This window comes from Mirounga leonina, unplaced genomic scaffold (assembly GCF_011800145.1).
Source record: "Mirounga leonina isolate KUSES-001 unplaced genomic scaffold, KU_Mleo_1.0 Mir_170, whole genome shotgun sequence".
Taxonomy (NCBI): domain Eukaryota; kingdom Metazoa; phylum Chordata; class Mammalia; order Carnivora; family Phocidae; genus Mirounga; species Mirounga leonina.
In genome coordinates this window covers 834,655-844,538 of record NW_023270433.1, presented here as the reverse complement: position 1 = coordinate 844,538, position 9,884 = coordinate 834,655, and the positions used below count along the sequence as shown (strand labels likewise).

Below are 9,884 nucleotides of genomic sequence, written 5' to 3'. Positions count from 1 at the left end.
CCCCCTCCACCTCTGCCCCATACCCCATCTCCCCCACCTCCATCCCCAGGCCCCCACCTCCTTCAGCCGGTGCTCCTTCTCTGCTACAATGTGCTGGATGGTCATGGCCACCGAGTAGACCCAGGAAATCACCATGCAGAGTGGCATCATGTGCTCGATCACAAACAGGAAGCTGGGGTCAAGGCAGGGGCGTGAGCGGAGGGGCTCAGCCTAACCCCAGCCCCCAGTTTCCCCCACACACACTCACTCATCTCGCGTGTAGCAGGGGTAGGGAAACATCTGTACGTAGTTGCCGGGCTCCACCACGTCGTGCCCCACGAAGGTGTTGATGATGGCGCGCTCCATCATGTCTGCGGGCAGGGGGCGGTCAGCCATGGACTGGGGGCGGCCAGGCCCTACCCCCGCAGCCCCAGGAACGGCCCTCACCCTGGATCCAGACGAAGCCATACAGGAAGTAGAAGCGGCCGCCCGTGTTGGGCCCCGGCCGCCAGTAGGCCCGGCGGATCTCATTGGTTTTCTCAGTGAAGCTGGAGTTTTGGCGGATCTTGTAGTGCACGTGGGGCGGCAGGGAACCGTCCTTGCGGGTCTGGAAGATCACGCCTGGGGACATGAGGAGCAGGTGGAGGGGCAGAGCTGGGGCTGGCTGCGGGGATGGGGTGGGGTGGGGGGGGTAGGGGCCTGAAGGGAGGGAGGGGCAGGGACAAAAAGGGGGCGGGTCCCGGCTAGAGCAGCGCTGGGCGGGGCCTTAGGGGCATGGGGGTGGGGCCAGGGAGGAGGTGGGGCCGGGGTTGGAGAGCTGGGAGGGGGCGGGGCGTGAAGGAGGGGCCAGGACCAGGGGCTGGGGCAGCGCTGGGGAGTGAGGGGCGGGGCCAGGGAGGAGGTGGGACTAAGGCGGGGTGACGTTGAAGAAGGGAAAAGGGCACAACGGGCAGGGAAAGCGGTAGGGGAGAGTTGTGATGGGGGGAGACTGGAGGCTGGGGCTGGGGGGGTGGGGGCAGAAGAGCAGGGGTTGGGGGACCAGCTCACTGGCGAACACGGTGACATTGTCCTGGTAGGCCTGGTTGAGGGTATAGTTGACGATGCTCTCTTCATCGGGAAAACCCTTGAAGATGTCCACACTCACCTGGGGGGAGGCGCATCGTTGGAGCCGGCCCTGGGCACCAGCGGAGCCCGCGGGGCCCGTCCACCCCACCTTGGACATGAACTGGATCCAGCCGCAGGCCGCGTTGTCAATGGTATCCAGCTGCTGCAGGAGGGCCGAGCCGTTGGGCAGTGAGAAGTTGTCCTGGCGCAGGGCAGGCGGTAGCTCCTCCAGGGACAGGTTCAGCGCTTCGGGGCGCAGCCGCAGCTCTGCCACATACTGCGGGGGAGGCCTGGCTCAGAGGGCGGCCCAGGTGGGGCCCCTCCCGCACCCCAGCCCGGCACCCCCAGCACCTGCTGCAGCCAGCGCAGATGCTGCTGCAGCCGGCCCTGCTCCAGGAAGCTGCGGATCTCGGCAGAGATGTTGAGCCACACTTGGGCGTAGTGGGTCACATTGCCTACAAAGGCAAAGGTCTCGTTGGCCTGCAGAGGGTGAGGGCATGAGTCACGGGGCTCATGGGAAAACCCTGGCCAGCAAGGGAGTTCTCCACTCCTTTGTCTCCCCCCAGGCCAGTCCTCGCCTACAGCCAATCTTGCTCTGGCCAGACTCCCACCGGCATGCCGGAAAACTTTGCCTCCCCACCTTCCTGCAAGGACCCACAGAACTGGCTCTGCCCTGGCCCCCGGGGCCGCCTGGCTTCCCGCTTCCCCCATTCACCTCTGTTGGACCCTCCTCCACATGTTCCTTGAACAGCCCTGACACCTGGCCCTCCTCTCCCCCACACTCATCCTAGAGACCCCTCCACAGGCTCTCCCCTTCCTGGGCCACTTCTAGCCCTAATTTCTACTTCTCCCAGACAGGACTTCTCCCCTGGAATGGCCACAGACATCTTGCCCTCAGCTGGCCCCATGTGGCCCCTCCTCTATCCAAACCAGCACTGCCGGCCCTGGCCATTCCCAGCCAGGCCAGGACCCTGCACCTGGGCAGGACCCAGCCGGTCCAGGACATCCCCACAGCAGCCCCCAAGTGCCCCTGCACTTGGAACGCCCTCCGACGGTCCTCCCCTCCTCCCCCACAAGCCAACTCAGAGCTCAAGTGCCAGGGCCGCAGCCCCCTCCCATGACAATTTTACTGACCCCAGTCTCCCAGGCCTGCAGAGCCCCTCTGGCCTGCTCCTTCAGCTTCTGCCCCAGAAGGAGGCAGAAGGCACATGCAGCTCAAGCCCCCAACGCGCTAGAGTGGCGCACCTTGAGGATGACGCGGTCTGCCTCAGTGCCCGCTGGCGCGTACAGGATCTTGGGATTGCTGGTCATAAGGTGCACGAGAAGGCCCAAGTTCCGCTGCTCCTTGCTCGTAAAGCCCAGGGAGCTCATGTTGCCCTGCCGCAGCGCCTCCGGCTCGATGGTGCTAGCGCGGGGGGCGGACGTTAGGGGCGCAGCTGGGGGTCTGCCATGGGGATCTGGGCGGGGTGTCCGGGGTTGGAGGCGGGCCTTCAAGAGCCGGCGGGGCAGAAGTTCAGGGTGGGAGTGGTGCATCGGGAGGGGCGGGGCATGGGGCCGGGATTCAGAGTGGGTGCCCGGTGTGTGTAGGGGGGGTCAAAGCCCGGCTAGGGCTCAGGCCCCGCCCCATCTGTCTTCCTGTGCCCTTTCCCTGCCGCCCACCTACCGGTTGTTGCCACACAGGATGGGCTGCAGGCCAGCCCAGAGCTGCACGAAGGCGGAGCACTGACCCTGCAGCGCGTCCGAGGAGGCCGGAGCCGCCGCGGACGGGGCGCTCTCCTCCATGGTGGAGTTGGAGCTCGTGCCCCCCGCAGCTCCGGTGCCGTTGGCCGTCCTTCCAGGGCCGCTGGCTGGGGGGCCCGGTGCACGGCGGGCGCAGGCGCCCTGGGGCAGCAGCAGGGCCAGGGCCGAGAGGACGTCCACATCCTGCAGAACTTTTTGGGCGTCCAGCAGGTCCTCCAGCAGCGCCTGCAGCCGCTGTGGGGGTGGCGGCTGCTGCTGGGGAGCCGAGGCGTTGGGGGCGTCCAGGCCCAGCTGAGGGGAAATGGGGCATGTGGGGAGATGCAGGCCCAGGAGAGGGAGCAAGGGCTGGAAACTGATGTGAAGGTGCGTGACTGAGGTCAGGGGTGGACAGAGGACACAGGCAGGGATGAGAGAGATTGAGGGAGAGTTTGGCTAGGGGCTGGGAAACAGACTGGGGGAGGACATGGGGCATGGCTCACTGGGGGTGCATGGGACGCCCAACCACAGGCACACCCCACTCGCAGCCTTGGGCCCAAGGAGCCCCAGCACCTCCTCCAGCCCAGGCGGTGGGTCCATGGGGCCAGCAGGCAGGCAGGCTCTCACCTGCTGGGCAATCTTGGCCACATCCAGCTGGTTGTGGAGCTCAGCAGCCAGCCCAGAAAATCGCTGGGCACGGGCTGCAGCCTGCCCACTGCAGACAGCATCCCGGTAGCCCTGCAGTGCTGTCTGCTGACCCTGGGACACAGTGAGGATCCGGCCTAGCTTCCCAGAGCCCCGTGTACAGGTGAGTTGTTCCAGCAGGGCCGGGGCCAACAGCAGCTCCTGGGGGCGGGGTGCAGGGAACAGCTGGGGAGGGACCCCAACCAAGAGGGAACCAAGGCCCCAGCCCAAGAAGGCCTCAGGTCTCCCCTGCCCCACCCCCTGCACCAAGTCTGATAGCCCAGGCACTGTAATGGGGGTGAGGGGTGGACGCACATCACTATCCTGCCCTCCCCCTCCCCATGCTAGCCACGGACTCCCAGGGACCTCCCTCACCCTCAGGAGAAGCTCAGGATTATCAAGGGGGCTCCTTTCTTCACCCTTTCAGGCAGAAACACCCACCCGGAGGCAGGCGGCATGTTCCCATCCCACTAACAGGTCCCCTCACCTCCATCCGGAATAGGGGATTGCTACCCAGGCGGCTCCAGGGCTGGTCCTGACTCCTGGGGAGTCCTGACCCCACATCTAGGGCAGGCGAAGGGCCAAAAAGCAGGTGATAGACCTGGGGTATAAAGGGGGCGTGGCTCAGGCCAGGGGGTCCCAGAACCCGGCCCCAGGGCTGCCTCAGAGCCCCGCATCCCTCCTCCTTGCTCTCCATTCCTACAAGCAGGGGAGGGCAGAGAGGACAGCCCAGGGCTGGGAGCCACCCCAAGAGGAGACACATGCTCGCTGCGGACGCTTGTCCCACTCACCTCAGGCAGGTCCACCTGGGCAGCCAGGAGGGCCTGAGCTGTGCTATTAGGTAGCGACAGATTCTGCACCAAGAAACGCCAGAGCTCCTGTGGGTCCCTGGCCACCGAGCCCAGAGAGAAGGAGGACACTGGACAGGCAGAAGGACGGCGCTGAGAGCCAGCTGGGCCCAGGGTCAAGGCACCCAGAACAGACGCAGAGCCGAGGTGCCCGCGCCAGACCCAGCCATATGGAGGGCAGCTCGGCTGGGTCCGCCTGAGCACGTCTGCCCGGGAACCCAAAGCGACGGCTCAGACGGAGGCCCCACCACGGGCCCGCGGCGAGAAGTGACCAAGCTGGGGTTTGAATGCAGCTGACATCAGAGCTTGGGCCTCGAGCCCCCCAGCATGGGCACAGCCCAACCTGCCCAGGGCGTACCTATAGGTCTGTCCAAGTGGCTCTCCCAGGTGTCCGGGCTGGAGCGGAGGGCCTCCAGATGCTGGCGCAGGGCCTCGAGCTCCGAGCCCAAGCTGGGCCGCGCAGGGTCGAACAGGTTGCTCTCCTCCACCACACGGTTGAGGCGCTCCAGCAGCTGAGTGACCCTGAACCACCATCAGAGGTCACCCACTGGCCTCTGCGGGGGCGGGGGGCGGGGGGGGAGCGGGAGGGGGTGGGGGGGCACTCACGTGGAGTTGGCGTACTGCAGGAAGCCAAACTCGTCTCGCTGGCCATCTGGGCACAGAGACTGCATGACAGGTAGGATGCCAGCAGAGGTGAGAGGTGCGGCCGTGTAGAAAGCTGCAGGGGTGGGGGCGGTCAGGACAGGTGAGAGGGCCCGAGGGCAGAGACAGGAGAGGACAGGGGAAGGAGTCAAGAAAGGGGAGGAAGATGAAGGCCAAACAAAGAAATTTAGAGAAAGTCAGGGAGGAAAAGCAGCTTCGGGCAGCAGACGGGGCAGAGGGCCAAGAGTTCTAGTGCAGATGACCCCAGCAGGTCAGAGGTCAAAGGGTGTCTGGTCATCCCTTCCCCACAACTCCCAGAGTGTCCCTCTTCCCTTGGCCAGCCAAGGCCAAAATGCCTGATCCCTACCCTAAGAATTCAGGTGTGGCACTGCCCACAGAGCCCAGGGGAGCATGTGGGGCCCCCACTGGGCAGTGACCTCTGACCTCTCTGGCCAGTTGGTTAGCAGAGAGAATGCAGGAGCCCATGGGGGTCTGAGGGGAGAGCAGCCAGGTGACCCGGCCCCAGCCCTGCAAGGCAGGGCCAGGCAACCCCACAGAGAGACGGACGCCCCCCCAGAAGCTTGACCTGGGAGCCACCGTGGCCCAGGCCCCCTTGGGTACCCACTGCCCCCCATCCCCCAGCGCGCCAGCCGTCCCTGACCGTGGGCAAGGGGGTTCTGCAGGACACAGCCAGGCCAGGAAAGGCTGTTAATGCAAGCGGGGGCGGGGCGCGCTTAGGCTGCACCAGGAGGGCTGCTCACTTACAGACTGCATGCAGGCCCAGGAGGAGGACCAGAGACCATGCGGGGGAGGGGCAAAACAGAACAGAGGAGAACAGTGAGGAATGGCCGCCATGGCCAGCCCTGTCCTCAGGCCCGGCCAGGAGGCACGGCCAGGGACCACGCGGGGGGGCAGGCACACGGACCGCACCAGGACAGCGTGGGAGCTGGGACACGTGTATGGTCACGTGCACCCAGGACAGGCACAGATGCATGATGCAGTGAGGACTGCCCACCCAGCTGTGCCCTGCCCCCCCCACTCCCCCCAATCAAGGACACTCACCTTCCTTTACAGAGATGGTCGGTTTTTTCTGCCGAAGCCCCAGCAGAATGAAGAAGAGGACAAGAGGAATGAAGATCTCAAAGGCCAAGACCCACTGGAAAGGGCGGGCTGAGTAAGGCCACCTGCCCTGGGCAGCCTGGCCTCCCACACCACCTGCCCAGGGCTGGACAGGACAGAGCCACACCCTCCTCTCCCCAGACAGATAGATGTCTTCCTGGCAGGCAGGGCCAGCCGCGCCCAGCCTGGACCCCACATACCTCCCACAGGGACCACAAAAGGTCAGCCCAGGCCCTCAGGGCCAACAGAGCTGGCCTCCCCTTTCTTCAAGGGCCTTTTCTATGGGGGCGAGAGCGCGAGTGTTGCCTGGTCCCAGCAAATCCGCTCTCCCACACCCCCAGCCCAGGTTCTGTGTGCCGCAGTGATTTGCCAGTCAGCCTGTGGTCTACTATGACCCATGAATCTGCCCAGCTCAGCTTACTCCTTCCCCACCTTCTCCTGGCTAGGATCTTGGAGGTGGTCCTGGGCCCCAGCTACGGCTCCCACACTCCCCCAGGGTCAGCCCCCCTCACTGTCACAGCGCCATTACACCCCACAAGAGAGCCTAGGAAGACAAGGCCTGGACAAGGCGAGGCATGGCTCTAGCCTAGGGCCCTGAGCCTCCAGGAAAGCTGCTCAGAGGTCTGAAAGCCCCGAGTGCCTCCTTCTGCCCTGGCCCCTCTCCCTCACTCCACGTGGCTCAGGTGGGCTCAGCAGTCCTGCCTGCGCTCCCCAGAACTCTTCTCTATTCCCAGGACTGCTCCTGCCACCCCCGGCTGGGCACCAAGGTGAGCCCTGGCGGAACTTGCTCGGAATGGGGAAGGAATGCCAGAGGCCCCAGGGCCCCAGCCTTCCCTCTGTTTCACCTGGAAAACGGAAGGACTTCTCATCGTCTGTGACACCGTCACCTCTCCTAGCTCAGGGAGGGAAGGTGGAAAGAGGACCTTGGGCCAGCTGCTCTGTGGGGGAGCCCCCCCCCTGCTCAGCCCAAAGACACACCCTGACCCTCACCCCCACCAGCTCTTCTCAGAGGACCAGGTTTCCTTCATCCTCACCCCTACCTGGGCCCAGACAGACTCCAGAGCCGCCCCCCGCCCCCCCATGGCATTCCGTCTGGCCCAGGGCCCGGACTCCCAGCCCCCCAGCGTGGCACAGCGGCTGTTGTTTATGTGCTTTGACAATAGTGCTCTGTGGTCTGAAACACCCCACTGTGTGTCCGCACCCCACGCCCGCCCCAGTCCGTGCCAGCCTCCAGCCCCGCCCCGAGCCAGGATCCGACCCAGGGCTAGCCGAGGAGGCACCATGGGCACCCACAGGGCTGGGGATGGCACCCATGCCACACACACATACACAGAGCCAGGGTGGCTGCGCGCGAGGCAGGCGGCCAGGGTCACGGCCAAGGTACCAGCCCCACCCACACCCGCCCTGCCACTGGGCACCTCCACCGTGTAACTGCAGCAACAGGCCTCGGCTACCTCCTCATTGCTATAGCAACGGCCGCCGCAGGAGCTGCTGGGAAGAGGGAGGCCTGCTGGGCGGGCAGGCGGGCAGAGGGGCATCTGGTTACGGGCAGGGAGCACAGGTTCCTTGCCCCTTGCACCCCACCAGGGGCCCGCAAGGTGGTCAAACCCCAGTGCCCTGAGATTAGCCCAGTGCCCCCACGCTGTTCCCGGCGCCCGGGTGCCCACTCTGGGCCTGAGCCCCCTCCTGCTGTGTCAAGGGGAGAACAGAGGAGAACTGAAGATGGAACGGCCTCTTTACCCAGTGAGGAGGCCCCAGCAGCCCCAGCTAAGAGGGGACAGGCGACACTCACAGATGGAGAAACCCAGGCACAGAGGTCCTTGGTTCCTACCCTCCAAACCAAGCTTTCCAGGGGTGCACCCCCACCCCCCAGAGAAGTGCATAGCACGCAGAGCAAAACCTCTGTTGGCCGAGCCCACAGGTCTAACTCTGAAGCCCAAGACCCTCCCCGGAAAGTGGGGGGCCAGCATGAGCGTGCCAGGCCTCTGGCCAGCCCCAGCCCCTGCCCCATAGCACAAGCCCAGCAAAGGCCTTAGCCACCCTGGAGGAAGAATTTCTGATTTGCTATGGCCTCAAGCCAAGGACCTCCATGTGGCCTGACCAGCCCCTGGTAGTGCTGCTGGGCAGGGGCACAAGAAGATAAGATTCTAGGGAAGGCCCAACCTAGCGGGGGGGGCCACTCCTGGGTGTAGGGCAATAGACATCTCCCACCTGCCTGCCCGGTGCCCCACAAGCCACTGCTCCCTTCCCTGAGCCTTGAGATCCCCAGTGGATTCAGGGGCCATCATTCTAGCCTCTGTTCCCAGCCCCTGGGGGGCCCTTACTGCCAAGAACCCTGGGGCTGATACTAATACATGCAAACATCCCAAACCCCTCCCCCCCGCCAAGCCCTGCCCTGGTGTCCCCAGTAACCCGAATCTGAAGCAGGGGAAGCTGCACCAGGCCTGATCCATGGCACCCAGAGCCAGCCAGCCCCAGGCACGTGTTCCCCGCCAGGCTCAGGTGCCCAGAGGAGTCCTGCCAGGCCATGGTGATGACGGCCACCCTGCCCTGTCTGCAGTCCCGGGTTTCTCTTCCCAACGAGGGACGCTGGCAGGAGCTCATCAGCCCAAGGGGACTCAGAGTCAGGTGGGAGAGGAGCCTCTCAGGCCCCAGGTGGGCAAGAGGATGCTTCCTCCTCAGGCCCCCCACTCCGGACCCCAGCCTGCTCTGGGCCTGATTGTGGAAAATCCCCAGGGCCCATTCAGAAACCCGAGCTGCCCAGGCTTCCCTGTGCTATCGGCTGGGCAGGACAACAGGAGATGCCCCTGCCTTTCCCAGGGCAGGAGCGGTGAGGGCCAGCATGATGACATCCATACAGCCTCAGGCTGGCTCCCCACCAGGGCTTCTGTCCCTGACAGCTGCTGTGTCCTGCACCCTCAGGCCCCGGGCTGCCCCAGGCACAGGGCTGGGGTGCTTGGTGGTCACAGCTTGGAACAGCAGGACCCGGCTCCCAGGGGAGATTAGAGGGTGGATCAGCCTCAGGGAGGACTGCCCCAAAGGACAAAAGGGTTCAGGGATGCAGACTGGCAGATGCTGGCACAGCAAGGACATCCCATTGGTGAGAAAGCAGGAGCAAGGGCTGGGGGACTTGTGGGAAGGGTGAGGAGGAGGGGGAGGGGGAGGAGAAGGAGGGGGAGGAGGAGGGGGGAGGAGGATGAGGAGAGGTGTCTGTCCAAGGACAGAGGGAAGGGGCAGGGTCCCTGCAGGGGCTCCAGGGGGGCTGGGCCCAGAAACCAAGGACCTTCTGGGCTGGATTAGAGTCCCCCATGCCAGCCCTCTGTCCCGGGAACGAGGGCCTCCCGCGACCCCAGGGTCCTGGGGCCGCTCGCCCCCCTACTCGAGCCGCTAGCCCCGAAGAGCGCGCGCAGGGCGCCCATCCCGTGACTCAGCCGAGCACCGCGAATGTCAGCGGGCGCGGGCCGCGGGCTGGGCACGGCCGAGCCCCCTCCCCGGACACCGGAGCCCGCAAGGGCGGGCGGGGTCCCGCGGAGTGGTGGCCGGGCCCGCCGCCCCCGGGGCCCGCCCGGGGTCTACGCGCGCCCGGCCCGGCCGCACGTGCGCGCGGAAGGCGCGCCGCTGGACCCCCGTGCGCGCGACCTCCGGCTCGGGGCAGGCCCGGAGGCGCGCGGGGTCGCTCACCGGGCTCCGGCGCTTCAGCGTCACGTTCTTCCAGAGCAGCAGCTGCAGCTGGTGCAGGAAGCCCATGGCCGGGCCGCGCTCCCGCCGCCGTCGCGCCGCGGCCCGCTCCTC

At 65.8% G+C, this 9,884-nt stretch overlaps 1 protein-coding gene across 3 annotated transcripts in view; it reads right to left on the bottom strand.

The window, feature by feature from the left end:
* Positions 1-9,872, bottom strand: part of ABCA2 (ATP binding cassette subfamily A member 2) — a 23,444-nt gene extending 13,572 nt beyond the window's left edge. For 2 of the 3 annotated variants that reach the window (XR_004681171.1, XM_035015402.1), the window contains exons 1-16: positions 9,774-9,872; positions 6,036-6,129; positions 5,739-5,741; positions 4,938-5,049; positions 4,690-4,853; positions 4,275-4,402; positions 3,971-4,084; positions 3,427-3,645; positions 2,747-3,114; positions 2,329-2,488; positions 1,435-1,563; positions 1,193-1,360; positions 1,027-1,123; positions 427-600; positions 248-350; positions 58-172 (exon numbers count right to left, since the gene is read on the bottom strand). Coding sequence is in view for 2 of the 3 variants with exons in the window: in XM_035015402.1 (XP_034871293.1) it covers positions 58-172; positions 248-350; positions 427-600; positions 1,027-1,123; positions 1,193-1,360; positions 1,435-1,563; positions 2,329-2,488; positions 2,747-3,114; positions 3,427-3,645; positions 3,971-4,084; positions 4,275-4,402; positions 4,690-4,853; positions 4,938-5,049; positions 5,739-5,741; positions 6,036-6,129; positions 9,774-9,839 (2,214 nt within the window). In the remaining variant the exon portion in view is untranslated. The remainder of the gene's footprint in view (positions 1-57; positions 173-247; positions 351-426; positions 601-1,026; positions 1,124-1,192; positions 1,361-1,434; positions 1,564-2,328; positions 2,489-2,746; positions 3,115-3,426; positions 3,646-3,970; positions 4,085-4,274; positions 4,403-4,689; positions 4,854-4,937; positions 5,050-5,738; positions 5,742-6,035; positions 6,130-9,773) is intronic. The other variant, XM_035015403.1, reaches the window with a different exon arrangement.
* Between the last annotated feature and the right edge of the window lie 12 nt (positions 9,873-9,884).